Source organism: Chanodichthys erythropterus, chromosome 16 (genome assembly GCF_024489055.1).
Source record: "Chanodichthys erythropterus isolate Z2021 chromosome 16, ASM2448905v1, whole genome shotgun sequence".
In the NCBI taxonomy this organism is placed as follows: domain Eukaryota; kingdom Metazoa; phylum Chordata; class Actinopteri; order Cypriniformes; family Xenocyprididae; genus Chanodichthys; species Chanodichthys erythropterus.
This window is the reverse complement of record NC_090236.1, coordinates 2,356,177-2,374,766: the sequence shown is the minus strand read 5'-3', so window position 1 is coordinate 2,374,766 and position 18,590 is coordinate 2,356,177. Positions and strand designations below refer to the sequence as shown.

Here is an 18,590-nt window from a genome sequence, read left to right as displayed (position 1 = left end):
ACCTAGGTCCAGTCTACAAAATGTTTGTCAGTACTATTAATGATTGACGGGATTTGTGGAGGGGGGAATGCTCCACATACAAGCAAATACATGACATACAACATTTTTTTTCATAGACAATTAGGGTTGACTGGCTTTGAGACAAAAATAAATCAATACACTTATCACCAGATTGCATGTCCATCATGTATTCTGGCCATTACAAATGCATATGTCACATATTGCATAACAAATCTGTAGAAAAACGGATAATGGCAGAAAATTACCGGTTCAAGCACACATAGTCTTTGGCATTTACCAGCAAATTATGTAGAAACAGTGATGGGCGATTTGAAACACGTGAAGCTTCGAAACTTTAGCGAATAATTTGTTTCGCTCCAGTCATTAACGTTAAATGTTTAGTTAAATTAAAATAATATATTACTCATCCTCATGTCGTTCTACACCCGTAAGACCTTCTTTAATCTTCGGAACACAAATTAAGATATTGTTGATGGCTCAGTTCATGTGAGTTCAGTGGTTCTATCTCAATATTATAAAGCGACTTTTTGTGCGCCAAAAAAAATAAAAAAAATAACGACTTTTAAACAATATCTATATGGGCCGATTTCAAAACACTGCTCGAAGATTCTGAGCTTTATGAAACTTTTGTTTCAAATTAAAGATTTGGATCTCCTATCAAACGGATAAACTGCTAAAATCACGTGACTTTGTCACTCAATTCACTGATTCGATTTGTAAAGCTCTGAAGCAGTGTTTTGAAATCGGCCTATATCGATATTATTGCGCCAATAAATAAAAAAAAAAAAAAAAAAAAAAAAATATATATATATATATATATATATATATATATATATATATATATATATATATATATATATATATATATAGGGGCGATTTAGGGTCAATGAGCCCCACTGCCACCACCCACCCTCTTTTCACACAAAAACAAAAAATATGTCTATTGAAAAATAACTTTATCATTTTAACATTGATTCAACTAACTTTTTTCTTTCTTTCTTTCTTTCTTTTTTTTTTTTATAGCCTAGTTATTAATTGAATAACAAGGCACAAATTCAATCGTGTTTGGTCCCAAATTTAGATTTCCCTGGTGTACATATGTGCATTTTAAGACGTTTTAAGGCCAACAAATTGGATAACAATAGCTTTAAAACCATGTCCACATATATACATGCATGCACAGTTTTGAGGCAGCTTTATGTTTGGTAATTCCATGACTTAATTTACAACAGAACAACGATGGTCATTGCTCGCAGTTTCTCTTGCGCTTTATTTAAGCTATAATAAAATAATTATGCAGTGCGCGCCGGCGCATTTGCGCATGCAATTCTTTAGTGCGCGCCACGAGCACAGAATAACAGCTGATTGGACAGTCGTGTTCATTTTTCTGAGTTTTACCGACATAGCCTGACAACATCTCATCTGACCGCAGTTCACTGTTGTTCAACTGAAGCTCCCTCGTTTGACTTGCACCTGGCGCTGAGGCGAGGTCGGAACGCGCGTCTGAAAAATGTCCCGTTTGTTGTGGTCGTAAAGAGACAGTAATATATAAACTAAATTTTTGGTATTTTATCTGCTCTGTTGGTGGTTTGAGGATTAGCATCACCCAGGGGGTGACTCCAGTAGGCTACTCACCGATATGGTTTCGGAATCGGAACAACTCTAGGTAAAAGGAAAGTGATACACAGCTTTGGAGCAACTTAGTTGATTCATAACACTACATAAGGGGTTCTCACTCTGATCTGTTTCGCGCTGGATGACGGTCGTGCTCAGCGGTGCAGGTACAGAGGAGAAGTAGAAGAAGAGAAGAGTATGACACGATTTGCTAAGGGGAATGTTTTCATTTTCATCCTTAACACATACATTTTAAACCACAAACTACGGAGTATGTTTTGGACATTATTTAACCTTGTAAAAGACGAACAAAAATTTTAAAATAACATTTCTTACTCCAAGTTTTAGGGGTGCTGAGCTCCTTTTTAGGGGTGCTGAAGCACCCCTTTAATGGGGCTAGCCTCGCCCATGTATATATATATATATATATATATATATATATATATATATATATATATATATATACGACTTTTCAACAATGTTTCTCAATTCCAAGAACGCAGAGAACGGAGTTGCATTCTCGTGGAGTCCGGTCTTGCCAGGCGACCTTGAAAGAACGATCTCGGAAGGACGCGAGGACAGAGAACGCATCATTTGAGAATTGAGATGTGCTGCGGTCTTGCTCAACTGACCGTCCCAGCATATTATAAGTGGCTAATGCACAGTAAATACAACATAACATCACAAACAAATGTCATAAACTGTTCAAAAAAATATTTCATATAATTATAGACATTGTTTTCATTTAATTATCTTTTTATTTCACCGCGTGTATTTATGAAAATGAGTAGCCTTTGGCTGTTATGCTTTGTCAATGTTAAGATTATTTTTTATATGTCAATAAAAATACTGCAGGCTTTCTTCAGGTTATCATTTTATTAAAATTAAGCAAAACAAACGGTTTACTTTCACGAGCCGTCACGTATTTGCGAGCTTGTAACGTTAGCTGGAATCTCACGAGAACTTCAAAGCTTACAGGCTTCCGTACGTCGACCGCCGCAGCGTCTTCTGGGATTTTTAACGGTTCGATTCCCTCAAGTTTATATTCGATGCATCCTCGACATAAGCTGTGTCCGAAACCTATCCCTATCCACTATATAGTCCACTATATCGGGTGTCGGCCATTTTGTAGTGGTGTCCGAATTCTAAGTGAGTGACTTAATTCCCTACATTCGTTCACTACTTTTTACCCACAATTCTCTCTGATTTCGAGTGTACATTCGATGTCGCTGAAGCACTATTTCCCAAAATCCAATGCGGAGAGGACTGTCGTTAATCATCAGTAGCGTATTCAAATCATAACGGTCGCCTGAGGGCGCTCAAACACCACCTCATCTGTGAGCGTGAGAGTTTATAACAAACTAAAAAAACTTTATTAAAAAGAATAAATGCATGAAATAATGTACACTTGTTAATGTGTTTATTTTTTGTTTACAGTATTTTATAGTATTTAATGATTATGAACCCATATTAAGCATGACAAACCAATTATACAATCAATTAAACTACAAAGCTGGCACGGAGGCATGTATGATTACAAAATAAAGTCATTATGATTGTTATTGTTATTAACATTATTTTATAATGTAAGTAACATGTAGGATAAAATTGTTTTATCGCGTCGAGCCGTTTCTGCGACAGCTCCAGCTCTCCGACGCACAGTGTATACGTCAGTGTCTGAATTCACTCACTTCATTTCGTTCACTCCATGCAGATATAGTGCACTCAAATGCCATACACTATATAGGGAATAGTGAATGAGTGAACGAGTGAGCGGTTTCGAACACAGCTATAGACATCATATAGGTAGACGCCCTATTGGCCGCTGGGCGATGAGATTTGCGGCCGCCATCTTAGACCGGTCGTACTCCTAATGCCGAGTTCAGACTGCACGATTTTCAAAGCAGTCGGGTCACTGTTATTTTCACACTGCATGACTATCTTGGCCAGCATTCAGTCGCTGCTACGTTCATACTGCACGATGAATCGGCGACAGAAGGTTTCACACTGCGTGACTTTACAATAGGAAGAATCGCCGACAAATCTGTCTGGCACGCAAACAACGTTTCACAACCAAACACACGCCAGACCTGACAAGGAAACGACGCGATATCACGCGTTCAAGACCGAAGTTCTCACGTGAGACTGGCCCTGTGTCTCAATCAGCTCCCTAGCTCCCTAGGTAGTGAATCAGTACATAATGAAAGTGAATGTGGCTGATACCCTGATCAGTGCCCTGACTACTGAACTAGGGAGCTGATTGAGACACACGGTGGGATTATTATTAAAAATAGTAGCCCGCATGAAGCTTGAAATACGAATTGCCTGTGCGCTGATTTGCAGTGAAAACAATACAAAGAAAAGAAGAATATGGAGGAAATGTTTGGGGAGACGCAAAGTACAAGGATTGTGTGTTCTGCAATGACAGTTGGAGCTAAATACATAACTTTTCAATGTGCTGCTGTTGCGGATGGTCAAGCAAATGTTTGTGCTTTGTTTCTGTTTGATAGAATTGTAATGTTTATGTGAATGAAGCCATGCTTGCTGATATTGTGGTCTATAACTCCTCCCCGAACTCCCCGCTGCTCTGTATATCGCTCTCTCATTGGCTGTCAGTCATCGCCGATGTAGTTTTCAGTCAGAACACTTTTCACACTGCAGGATTTTGAATCGCCAACAGGTCCAGATATTTAGCATGCCAAATATCTCACGGGTGTCGTTGACTCGTCGGCGATTCTATCAGATCGCGTCTTTGCTCATTCACACTGCGTGATTGTCACTCGCGTGAACGAGCACCGATTTGCCTGTGATTTCGGGCATTTGTCGGCGATTTCTCAAAACCTGTCGGCGAGCCAAAATCGGGGCTAAAATCGTGCAGTCTGAACTCGGCTTAAGCTGCGTCCCAATTCGCCTACTTATACTACGTCCTAAAAGCATTTACTGTTTTTGTAAAGAAAAAGTACATACTTTTGAGTGTGTAGCAGAAGAGTAGACAAGCTTTGGGACATACTACCTCGTCATAACTGCATCTTTAATTGACGTTAACGTCGCTTATTTACGCAACCTATAACTGTTTAAACTACCCTGTCAATCATCTTGTCACAGTTAAAATCCTCCACATTCAATTAAATTTATTTTCCTACCATTTCGGAGAGAAATGTAGTCGCACGTTGATCTGCCAGTCATGGGTCTTTCATGCAGAGAATTCTCCTCATCTTTGCATAATGATGCATTTAAAAATTAATGACCAACGCATCATTATAAAAGTACACAATGCTGTTGCAGATGAAATATAATGTGGATAACATTTAATAAACATCTTTTCGTCAGGTTATATTGATTATTAATTATTCAAGCCCCTTTATCTTAACCGCTCTGCTTAACCGTCGAACCTCGCAAGTGTTTTCCACATAATTTAGCCTACTATTCAGATCAGAAAGAAGTTCGAAAGCACTTGTTAGAATGCGCTCAATGCACGAAAATTACTTTTAGCGTTAGGTAACGTTAAGTGCCTATTACCAACACAATCCAATCTGAAGTTATACATACATTGTTCGACCGGACATAATAACTGTTATTTGTGTTTGTGCACGTGATATCAGGAAGCAATGTATTCACACATGACGGCAAAGCGCAAATCGAGTTACCCCTCCCACTTCTGCTATTACTGAGATATCTTATTTTACTGCAACTATCTGTTTCTGCTTCTTTATCATATTTATAGTGTGTGATTTATAAATTACCTTATATCCTACATCACATATTTTGATTTTGGACGTCTGGTCACTTTATATCTTATATCAGAATATTATATAACTGTTAAGCCTACTATGAATATTAAAATACACTGAACAATGTGTCCTGTATCATAGCTACATGAATGACCTTTGCAGCAAAAAAACCCGCGTCAAAATCAGTTAGGTATTCAGTGAGATATGATTAATTAAATGCGCTGACAGCTCATTGCACCTGTCAAACAAGTTACACTGAGTGGAGCTGGCGACCGGTCCAAGATGGCGGCTCCACGGCTCGTCCGTGCCAATAGGCAGTAGCGTTCGATAGGGCGTCTACCTATATGATGTCTAAGAACACATCCGGGTACTTTCATGCGTCCTCCGTTCTTGCGTTCTTGAGTATTGGAATGAACTTCGACGGTTGATGATGACGTAAAGCAAGAACACAAGGACGCTCGCTGAAGAACGCATATTGAAACAGCCAATATCAAAACACTGCTTCATGAATCATGAAGCTTCTGAGTTTTATGAATCTTTTGTTTCAAATTAGTGATTCGGACCTCCTATCAAACGGCCAAACTGCTGAAATCACGTGACTTTGGCATTCGATTCACTGTTTCGATTCGTAAAGCTCCGAAGCAGTGTTTCGAAATCGGCCCATATGGATATTGTTGAAAAAAATAGTTTTTTTTTTTTTTTTGGCGACAGTCCGTTAAAGACCCAAAGCCTGCTCTGCTACACACAAAGTGTGTACTTTTTCTTCACAAAACAGTGCTGTACCTTTAGGGGATGCAGCATTTGTTACGTTTTAACTGTTTGAAATGTTTCGAAATGTCAATGTTCGCAAATAAATAAATAAATAACAAATAAATGAATAAATTGATAAATGAATGATTATGTGAACCCGTAAACCAGAGTGTCTATATGAATTTTACCGGATCTCGGATCAGTTTTATAAATTTGTAGACATTTAATGACACATTTGTATAATAAAAAGGAATATTAATAGTTAAAAGCCTGACAAGCTCTCCCTTAAGCAAACAAAACAAGCCCTACAATTTAATAAAATAATTAAAGACACTTCATATTTGGGTATTAGATGATTTCTTAATGGCAAATATATATATATATATATATATATATATATATATATATATATATATATATATATATATATATATATATATATATATATGTGTGTGTGTGTGTGTGTGTGTGTGTGTGTGTGTGTGTGTGTGACATGAGGATTCTTTTTGCCAGCTACTGGTGCTTAACGTCTTTATTTTCAGCCAATCAGGTAGGACTACATGGCCACCCACACGCAACGTAATTAATATTCATGAACCAATCCTTCAACAGAGTTGGACTGGCAAATTCGTACGCGGTTTAATCAATCAATAAGAGCAATGCTCCACTGCCTAAACGCGTTGTGCGATTATTTTGAAGATATTATGTAATTCTTATGTAATCCGCGCTTGGCCAAGAAGGAGGTTAAACGACGATGGAACAGGTAAAGACATTGTTTGTGATACATAACAACTAATAATAAAAACGCCAAACAAATCCTATTTTGTCTAATAGATCGATGGGTTTAAATAGGACAAAGGTACGCTAAGTTGTACCTCAAAAACGTGTATTTTGATGTTTATATTGAAATACATTATTTCATCTGAACAATGTGTTTTATTTTAATATATTGAAGCTTAAGGCTCTGGAAGCTTAAATGTTTGTGACAATTAACCGATTATATCTTTTACTGTTGACTTTTTATGTTGACTATAGGAAGCCTGCACCAATTTCAAATCCATAAGAGCAAAGTTCCAGGAAGAGCTCCAGGTGAGGTACAGACCTGTGGTTCCTGAGAAACCCAAACGCCTCCCAACAGCTGCCATAGGCCGCTCTGGTCTGATAACCATGAGCTCTTGTTCAGCTGTGGAGACCAAGACCCCTAGTTTATCCCGGGTCATTTTCAGAGAAGACCTGAAAATACCCTTAGGAAAACGCCCTGTATCATTCCCAAGCTTTCCTAACACCGCATCTGAAGTTAGCAGCTCTGTTGATGAGCACAACAGGCAGTCACTTAAAGTCCGGAATTCACCCCTCGTGTTGCCGTTTTCAAATGAACCAAAGAATGATTCTACTGTAATTTCTTCAAAGGGATTCACGTCACCTCTTAAATGCGTCAAGAAACCAATCCCTACACCTTTCAGTTTGACCAAAGTTTCATTGTTTGGCAAAGAAATTGATAAAAATGGTCTGGGGCGTTTAAAAAACAGCAGTACTCTTAATGTTCAGCTAGAAGAGTCCAACCTAAAGAATGCAAACACAGAAGCTGTAGAGTTCCACCAGACTATGCTGTCAAACCCTGGATTGCCATATTCCAGTCTAGAGTATTCTTCTACACCTTCACCGAATGAGTCATTGACAGATTCATCTTCTGGTAGTGTTAGCCAATTCTTTGACCAGCATGTCCTGAGCACGCTAGAGAAAGCCAAGAGGAAGCTCTCCCACAAGAACCTGTTGGTGTGTAGCAGACCAAAGAGCTTCTACTCTAGTAAAGCACTGGTGCTTCCCACAGCAAGTCCTCCATCTCCTACTGAATCTGAGAGTTTCCATCCAGAGGCTTCTCCATTGAAAATCAGTGGAACATCACACAGTAAGTTGCAAAAAACTGTAGAATTTGCAGTATAATCTTACATGAACGCATATATGAATTCACAATTTCACCTTGCATTATAAGCAATGTAAAGTTACTTTTATTGTTGTGAGGAATTTATCCTGTTATTTCTGTATACCTGTTCCTGTGTCTTAGCCACTGTCACTGTAATGGAGCTCGGTGGAGTCATGCAGCCTGAAAGGCTACGCAAACCTCTTCCTGATCTGATATTCCTCAGGCCAATGCCCTTAAAGCCACCTAGACCCCCACATGTGGATCTTGGCAAATATAAGACTGGAATTCACGTCAGTGACGCAAGTGAAACACTCACTGTTGGTTTGTAGAAGTTTATTCACCTACCTCACCTTTTTTTTTCTTCTTTTTTTTATTATATTTTTTTGTGCATATAGCAATTTACCTCAGTGCTACACTGAATGCTGTGTCAGTGAAATTAATTCTCTGCACTGATGGCAATTATATGGTTAAAGTGTGAACCATGAGAGATAACATTTGGGTGGTATCATATTAATGACATGACATAGTCTGAGTAAGAGGAATCACTCTGATTTTCTTTTTTTTCCCCTTGTGTTTTGAAGAAAAATACAGTAAAAGTAATATTGTGAAATTGTATTACAAAAGAACTGTTTTGTATGTGATTATATAGTAAAATGTAGTTTATTCCTTTGATGGCAAAGTTGATTTTTCGGCGTCATTACTCCGGTATATCATTACTCCATGTATATGGACCCCTACTAAAAATAGTTAATTAGCCTAACTGTAGGATGTTAACAGTTGACAAAATATTAATGCACAAACTGAAATATAGTAGAATGTGCAGTCTCAAATCTGTGTTTAATGGCATTTTACAACAGCTTGAAATGCAGCTCATCCATTCATAATTGTATCAATTCATATCAAAGAACTGATTTCACACTTGTTCTTTGTTTTTCAGAATGTGTACCAGAGCCTGAGATTTTGGCCACTGGTAATGCATCACTTGAGGATGCAACTGTACCTCCCCCTGAATTTCCAGATTTTGACATACCTGCACCAGAAGCCACAGACCATAATGCCATAAATCTGGCAGCCCTGGAATTAGAGGCAACAGAATTTCCTGATTCCTTGCCTCCACCACCACTGCCAGATGAAGGCAATGGCCTGGATTTACAGGCTCTGTTGGTCACATGTTGTCCAAATAATATTGGTGCACAGAACATGCAGTCAGGAGATGTTCTCTGTCAGTCTTCAGATGAAGTGAGGAATTTAGGGATCTTGGCATGTGCTACAGATTTGGCAACCTCTGACCTTAAAATGAATGGATCACATGCTGCCTTCAACTTGAACAGTGAACACCAACTTCCATCAGAACCAATGTAAAAGTTTATTTTGTCTCATAATGTGGGATGTTCCTGAAATAGCCTAGTTATTACAAGTGATAAATGGCATGACCTTAAGGTTTAAACTTGTATCTTTAATGTTGTTGTGTAATTTTATTTATAATGCAATAGATCTTCAACAAATCAATATGTTCTGCTTGTTTCCCCCTCAGTTCTTCTCAACAAAGGCGTTTCCACAAAACCTTTGACAATGTTTATGAGGATGTGGAGACAGTTCCCAAATTTTCTTTTGCTCAAAGCTCATTTAAGTGTAAAGCAGCTCCCAAAAGTGAGTATGATTCTAGCACATCCACATCCACTCATCAACTTTCAGTTATAGAAAGTTGATGAGTGGTGGATGATGATTGATGTATTTTCTTCTTCAGATCCATATGCTGATAATGGCCATGGCAATGTGGTGAGTGATGTTTTTTTATTTTTATTTTTTTTTAAATTAAATTAATTATTAATTTACACTTTACGTATTTTAATATATTATGTAAGAGGCCTTCATGATGACATGTATGCAGGAAATTAATTTTGATACTTTAAACTTTACTTTAAAAGTTCCTTAAATCTGGCGTTCAGAAAAGTGGGAACCCTGTTCGGGGAATCACTCTTTAGTCATGGATGAAATTTTTATGTTCTTAATGTGTCTTTGCCAGCATGTGCAATGCTAATAATCAGCCTTAACACTTAATGTATATTATAGTTGTATTGATCTCTTAATATGTTTGACAGAAAGAAGATACATGGAGGAATATATGGCATGTCACTCAATGGTTTGTCAGCATTTATTTCAGTCTGCTGTTGTCTAGAAACTGATGATAAATTTAATGTTTCCAGATGCTGTCCACAGTTTAAGAAAAGAATAACCTTTTTTTTGTTTGGTTTTTCCCCTTACAATTTGAAGGTCTAATACAGCGGAAGATCAAAATGGCCATACTCATCATGAAAGGTATTTTGAAATGTTTGTTTGTTTTTTGTGACTGAACTCTGTTAAGGTAAATTTACTGTACTGTAACTTTGGGAAATCTCATTATCATAATGTGGAGAAAAAATCATATAGTTCAATAAAAAGAATCTAATGACAGAGCAGTTCACATCCCATGTGAAGGTACAGAGAACAAGTGCCACTGGATCCATATTTTCTCTGTTCTTTTCTCCATTTACTGTTGCACTCTATTGTCATGAAAATACTACTTCTAGCCAGCGTATAGTATGGTCATGTGCCCTTTTGGCCCAGTGATGCATTGCCATGGAAAAACTGTAGATTCGTTGGTCTTGAACACCAGTTTTTATGTCTTACAAAATTAAACATTTTAGTTTGCAAGGCATCATTAACTGTTTTCTGTCACACATTCTACATTGTTGCAAATTCTGCTGATTTGTCACAAAGACTGTATCTAGAAGTATTGCTGAATTTGCAAAAATGGCTTGTGATAGTCTTGAAAGTATCAGTAAGAATGTTTAAAATGGCAGTGCATGCAATCAGCAATTGTTTGCCATCATTTTCCAACAAAAGTGTGTAAGAATTGCAGTTACTGTATAGCAATGTAAGGGGAAAAATATGTATTTTAAACATTTTGTAAAGAAGAAAAGAATGTGTTCTGTATTTTAAAAATCTTAAAATAATAAAACATTCTTTTGTGTTGGGGCCAGTGAAAATATTATCTGGGCAAACAAAATATAATTTATAATTTTTAGTTTTAATTAAATGAAATTAACTGAATTTCAGTTGATTTAATATAATAATATTTTCATATTATGATTTCTTATTTGGGGTATTTACTTGGACATGAGATTTAACGCTTGTATATTTAACTTGTTTTATTGCAAAAAACAAAGCCAATCTTATTTACCAATGGGGACTCAAAACAAAGATTGTTCCTCATAGAAACTGACTTGCTAAAGAAAAATAATTGAAAAAAATATAAATGTGATTCTTTCAGAAAGAAGCAGCAGAGCCCTGAACACCATGATGATAAAGAGCTGAAGAAGAAAGAGAAGCAGCGTCTGGAGAAGGAGAAGAAAGAGCAGAAAGAGAAGGATAAAAAGAGAAATGAGATGCACAAGAAATTTAAAGTGAATTCAGATACATAGTGTTCCAGATCAGTGTCAGTGAAGATGCAGTTTCAAACTGACTAGCTTTTATTTAAAAGCAGATAGCACAAGCACACTTTTCCCAATGCCATTTGCTTTGATATCTAATGTAGTGACATACATTTAAGTGTAACTTTCCCAGGCAACCTGTTTATCCCATGTTTATCCATAGATCACTGGACTGGAAGAGCCCATGTATCGCGCTAGAGTCCTGGCAGCCAGCAAACTCCGCAAATACGACCTGCCTGTCAAAAGTGGGGATCTCATCAGCATCATCCGAACGGTCAATTGCCCCAAGGGCAAATGGCTGGCCAGAGATGCCAACAACAAATGTGAGACATCCATGAAAATCTTCTAACCATGGCTTATAGCAGAAACTGTATGCATGTTCTTTCCTCTCACCACTCATTAAGATGAATTAAAATAAAGTTGGCCTCTTGAAAGTCATCCCAGTGTTCTAGAAAATCTTTTGAGTTCATGCAAAATCAATTTAGTTTCTGTGACAGCTTTACTTGTCTGACTGATGTAGGAAGGAGACTGTCATTATTCTGTTTTTGTGTTTACAGATGGCTACATATCCGTGATGAATGTGGAGTTGAACATTAAGGAGATGCTTGAGCTTGGAAAAAAGGCATCGCAGGCCGCTGGACGAGGCCAAACTGATGTAGATAACCTTAGTTTTAGCAGCAGGTAAAAAATGAACTAACAATGGAAAACATATTCATATTGAGACAAACTCAATGACAGTCATTTCACATGCATTAAGTTAATTAACAAGTTAGACCATGGATTGGCAACTAGGGGTGTAATGATACATCGATATGGATCAAATGACTAACGATACGTTTATCATACTGTTCATCATAAAATGTGATCAAGTGTCTTTGGACTAATTTGGACTAAACCGCACAATACATATGGATTAGTTTTATGATATCTTTATGAAATTTTGAAAGCATCAAAGTTTAAATTGCATAGCTGTTTATGGAGGGACAGAAAGATCTCAGATTTCATCAAAAAGATCATTTGCATTCTGAAGATCATTCGCATTCTGAAGTCTTATGAGTTTGGAATGACATGAGGGTGAAAAATTAATGACAGAATGTTCATTTTTGGGTGAACTAACACCATAATTATTAAACATGTTTTACAGTTTACTGCATTTAGTCTCCTTCCTATTCTTCTCGTTATTTCCTTATAGCGGCTAATAAATCAGAAGTCTCACATATTCACAGAAAATTCCTTACTTCCATGTTTAAAATTAAGGTGGATTAAGTAGTTTATTAGTGCTGCTATGTACAGTGGTAACCATGGAAACCAGTTATGCTGTTCCATAAGCGCCACCTACTGTCAGAGAGTGAGGTTGCATTTTCATTCAGCCTGTCTGCTGTCTCAAAAATAATGACTTTATTCAACAAATTCATATGTCCCCCCTGTCATACTAATCATTTCACAGATTTTTTCTTTTCTTCACATTATTTTAGTAAATATTTATTTTATTGTAGAAGCGCTGTGGATGTATTATTTCCCATTATTAATTTGTGTGATATCTCAGACATCAGCCATCAGACACCTTGCTCTCTAAGATATGGATATTGTATTTAGTTTTAAATTCTTAACTTGTTTATGGATTATCACTATAGCGGCTTAAAGTGTCAACATCCAAAAGTAATTCTATGTCCATAGAATGTTGTGGTCTGAACTTTTTTTAGCTTCACATTCTTCACTGAACTGAAGTACTATTTCACATCTCACGATAAAAATATAAAGCTGAAAGGTTAAAGATCAAGTAACATCCAGTAATGTCAAATCAGACACTGCACTGCATTTGATAACTAATTTGAAACAATTTGGCTCCTATATCATATCATAAAAAGGGTTGTACAGCATATCATGCCAAAAAAGTTGCCAACCCCTGAATCAGACACTTATCTGCCACAATGACATGTACTGTAGATATAAATCATTTCAAAATGTTTTATCTTTGCAGGTCATCTCATCAGAATCCAGTGCTTACAAGTAGCTGTAAGTTTTCTCACTTTCTCTCACTTTTTTTTTTTTTTTCTCCTTTTCTCTTTATACAGTCATGGCCAAATATATTGGCAGTCTGGCACTTTTTTTTTAATCATCCACAATTTCTAAATTTAAATTGTAGTATTTGAGCTCCACGTTTCTTTATTTTACTAATATTACAGCAACTAATGTACCCATTTAAATCAGAAAATAAACAAACGACATTGACAAAATGATTGACACTGTAGAGCAGGGTTTTTTCCCCCTTTATTTTTGGTTAATGCATTTTTCCAAAAGAGCCACAGCCAAAAATATAATAGTTTTAAAAAAGAAATTCAATAACATATCAGTAATGGTAACTTTATTAGGTCCATAGACAACTAAAAAACACAAAAATATGCAACAAACAATAAGTAACAAGTTGCAAAATGTATATAGATGTATATAGATAGATAGATAGATAGATAGATAGATAGATAGATAGATAGATAGATAGATAGATAGATAGATAGATAGATAGATAGATAGATAGATAGATAGATAGATAGATAGATAATCAAGCACATCCCACTCTTTACTTTCTCAATCATCCATTTTCTTCCAGCAGTTCCGCCTACTGAAAGCTGCACAGATTATCAAATGGACAGAAATATGACATTTATAGAACATAAAATGGCATTTTATGTCCTATAAATGTGTCACATTTCTGTAAGTTGTTTGCCTTTGATTGCTGTCATGATACTCGCGAACAAAACTGAAGGTGCACTTTGGCCGGTACAACTTGAAATGTATTATTATTATAAACTTAATTATGGTAAGCTGTACATCAAATTAATACTAATTGGTTGCTTTTTTTGCAGAAGGCTAATATCTAGTGATGTCTATTTCTTTATCGATCATTTGTTGGTGAGCTCTTGGTGAGCCACTTGATTTGTCAAAGAGCCAAGTGGCTCTAGCTAATTTTTGGTATAACCATCAATGAGCTCCCTACACCTTTGTACTGGCAGTTTGACCCAGTATTACATATCAGATGAATACCTTTTCATAACTGCCATTTTCAGATCTCTCCACAACTTGTATTAGGATTTATACTCATAGCTGGCCACTTCAGTCCAGCGTTTTTGTCTTGAACCATTCCATAGTGGTTTTTGATGTGTGTTTATTAGGGCCCAAGCGAAAATTCGCGCAGGGCCCTCTTGTTCTTCTAAGGATTATTATTTTTTATTTTTTATTTTTTCCGTCTTCCGGGGCTTGGAATCCGCGGCCATTAGGACGCCGGAGAGGCTGGTACCCGGGCGTGGCAGGGGGGCTCGACAGTGCCCCCTTGAAAAAAGTCTGAAAATTTGGTCCATATATTAAACACACTTGCACGTATTAGTATGAAACTCGGTACACATATAGACCTCATCGGGCCGAACAACTTTCGTGCTCTAAGTTAATCGCCACGCCAACAGGAAGTCAGCTATTAAGGGTTGTTTGAACAACGCATGCTCTGGAATTTGATATACTCCTCCTAGACGATTAATCCGATCGCCACCAAACTCGGTCAGCATGAAGTCAAGACACTGATGATTAAAAATTGCCAGGGGATTTTTGATATCTCGAACGGTTTGGCCGTGGCGAGCCAACGAATTTATGGCGAGAAAAAGGAAACAGGAAATGTGTTATAACGTCTTAATACATATATTGATCTTTATGAAACTTCACGAGTGTGTTCGTTATAGGAGTCTGATCACATGGATGTGACTATTGTGAGTCAAAGTTATAGCGCCACCAACTGGCAGCAGGAAGTGTATCACTTTTTGAAATGTTTTGAGATCACCCTCTTATTTTTACCTGATTTGCTTCAAACTTCATCAGTGTAATGTCAATACACAGCAGATGTAGACCTATGACAGGATTTTTGATATTTGAAATATTGGTGCCATGGCAACAGGTCAAACTGTAATAATATTCTTGAGTGTTTTTGAGGCTCTTAACATGCTTCAAATTGCATGAAACTCGACACACACATCAATATTGTCATCCAGTAGACATGGACAAAGCCATAGAAATGGGCGTGGTGGAGGGGCTCAGTAGCGCCACCTTTTGACAAAAGTGGGGGGGTTAGTTTTTCCTACAGTCACCAAACTCGGTACACATATTATTCTCATCAAGCCGGACAATTTTCTAATTTACATTCATTAGCTCCGACCAACAGGAAGTCAGCTATTTTGGTTTGAATGTTAATTTTTTGAAAAAACAGGCTATGAATTTTATACTACTACTCCTACAGGGTTTATCCAATTTACACCAAGCTTTTTTTAACTTGTTGCGAACACATTGAAGTTGTTTAATTGCAAATGTATTTTGGATATCTCAAACGGTTTGGCCGTGGCGAGGCAACGAATTTATGGCAAGAAAAGGGAAACAAAGTGTTATAACTTCTGCATACATTAATTGATTTTGATGAAACTTTGGCTTAGTCTTCGTTGTACAAGGCTGATCACATGGATGTGACTATTGTGATTCAAAGTTATAGCGCCACCAACTGGAAGCAGAAAATGTGTCACTTTCAGCATACATTGAGATCACCCTCTTATTTTTACCTGATTTGCTTCAAAATTCATCAGAATAATGTTAAAACTTGGCACATGTAAACCTTTGAAAATGAGCAGGGAGGAGGGGCTCTATAGCGGCACCTTGTAGTGCAGTAAATGTGGAGTGAATTTAACATACTTTTTTTATGTTTTACCGTTTTTGATGCCTATTGCCCGCCGTGCACAGTTGCCCTGAAGCCACCGGGGTGGCGGTGCCACCGGGCTTGGGCCCGCCATCGCTGCTCGCAGCTATATTTTTTTTTGTTTTTGTTCAGCTACACACAGAAGGCATACAAATGTGGAAATCAGTTTCTGTTCTGTTAAGTTTCTGGAAGAAATTGTGGATTATTTGACAAAAGTGCAAGGGTGCCAATATTTTGGGCCAACATTGTAGATACCCTTTCACATGTCAATAATAATAAAAAAAAATTAAAAAAAAGGTGTGTATTTATATATTTTTTTTATGTGTTGTTGGCTTCCAGTCACTGATGACAGTGAAGAATGGATGTATGAAGATGACACATTGTCGCTATCTACTGAAAATTTGTGAGCCTGAACCACGTTTCAAAAAATTACCTTTTACGAGTTCATCTGAACTTTACACAGATCTCTAGACTTGTATTTCTTTCTTTTTTTTCTTTTTTCTTTTTTTTTCTCCAGGAGTCAGAACAAAGCTGTCTCTATGCCTGAAATGTGTAAGTATGCATTTTTACATTTTCTGCATTAATCTTTATATACTATACATTGCTTTAATTTTCAATTAATTTGTACATTTCCCCTCTCTCTCCTCAGTTGATAGTAACTCTTCTGTTCATCAGACATTCAGTGACTGGAGTATTGAAGACGTCCATACACAGTGAGTTTGACAATACAAAGAAACACAACTGTGTCACTGTCCAATCTGTCAACATGATTTTTTTAAGACAATTTGAAGAAATATCCAGTAGTAACCATGATAGGACCTTGAACAAGTTTTGTAGTGTTCATTAATATAGAAAAGTAATCTTGTGTCAGACATGAAGCTTGATTAAATCTCTCCAAAAATTACTGTACAATATTCTTTTACTGTATAATATTTTAGGTTGCAAGTAACTTTGCGACTACATGTCAGCTAACTCTCAGAATATTAGATTAGTTAGGTTAACATGTCAACATGTAGTTGCAAAGTTACTTCTTGTCCGTATAATGTCTGTTGGGGAGCATCAAAATAAAGTGTTAGCAGATATTAAGCAGACAGTTTACTAACATTCTAATGGCACACTAATGCTAGTTAACATGTACAGTAGTTGCAAAGTTAATTATAGTTAGGAGAATGTCTGAAGTGGACTATCAAAATAGTGTTATTTTATTCTTATTTATAATTTTATAGCAAATTATGTAATGCATATTATATATATTTCATTGATCATTTGTAAGTGATTATAGTTTAACTATAGGATAGCTATTTCTTGTCCCATTGTTTCCTTGCTAGTAATGATAAACATGCATATATATGGGTCATTTTATTTGCAGAACTTTTAAGCTCTGTAACTTAAAGTGGGAAAATGTGCAAATCCAAACAAAGCAAAACATTGTAACTGTAGAAAAATAGATTAGATATCTGTAAAGTTACAGAATTTTAAAAACCAAGCAATGTTTGACTACATCAGACAAAACCCATCCTCGGTAGTTATTGACATCAAGTCACATGACCTTAAAAACCACCATCAAACATCATCAATAATAAAATGCATCATTCATAAGTAGTAGTAGTAGGGAAGTACAATCACTTTAGCATTCACTCACAATAGTAACTGTATGTAGGAAAATATAAGAAATTAACTGAAATTCTAACAACTTATCTCATACTCTGGTTCCTGAACAGTGAGTGCACTGTGAATGAAGCATGGTGCCTTGAAACGCATAACCAATAACCAATATTGTGTAAATCCTTTTGCACTGGGATATTCCATAAGGTCAAAAACAGAGTAACAGACTTTGTTCTAAATAATTTATTATATAGCCCTTTTTTTAGGTCTCTTAAATGTCCAGTGCTATTATTTTATTTTCATATGTGAATCTAGTAAAAAGTGATTGTACTTGAAAAAGAAGTGTATTCCTCTACAGCATATGAAAACAAGCAATATATTGTCTTCTAAAGGCACTTTTTGTAATGTCTATTCAATTCTTTACACTGTACCAAAACATTTTTTCTTTTTCTTTTTCTTTTTTTGATTTACTACTACTACTACTACTACTACTACTACTACTACTACTACTACTACTACTACTACTACTACTACTACTGTAAAAAAAAAAAAACTCCCACTGTAGAATCTCTATTCGGTCTTGTTTGAATCTAAGTTTGACATCTTTTCAAGAAACTGATACAGTCCAGCCTGTATTGTGTGTTTGATAATGTACGGTCTGTGTTTGTGACAGAGAGGCAGAAAACTTCCAGTTTGCAGACATTGATATTCTGCCTCCTCCAGCTCTTTATGCTGACTCTCTTTGA

The 18,590-nt window shown here is 36.5% G+C and overlaps 1 protein-coding gene across 1 annotated transcript; it reads left to right on the top strand.

The window, feature by feature from the left end:
• Positions 1 to 6,870: 6,870 nt before the first annotated feature.
• On the top strand, positions 6,871 to 18,590 carry si:ch211-188c16.1 (uncharacterized protein LOC562677 homolog). Its single transcript, XM_067362112.1, has 17 exons — positions 6,871 to 6,879; positions 7,152 to 8,025; positions 8,182 to 8,361; positions 8,978 to 9,195; positions 9,268 to 9,398; positions 9,575 to 9,690; positions 9,788 to 9,819; positions 10,143 to 10,183; positions 10,315 to 10,359; positions 11,354 to 11,486; positions 11,677 to 11,836; positions 12,071 to 12,194; positions 13,495 to 13,529; positions 16,579 to 16,642; positions 16,757 to 16,791; positions 16,889 to 16,952; positions 18,518 to 18,590. The coding sequence occupies exons 1-17, from the start codon at positions 6,871 to 6,873 to the stop codon at positions 18,588 to 18,590; spliced, it is 2,334 nt and encodes a 777-aa protein (XP_067218213.1).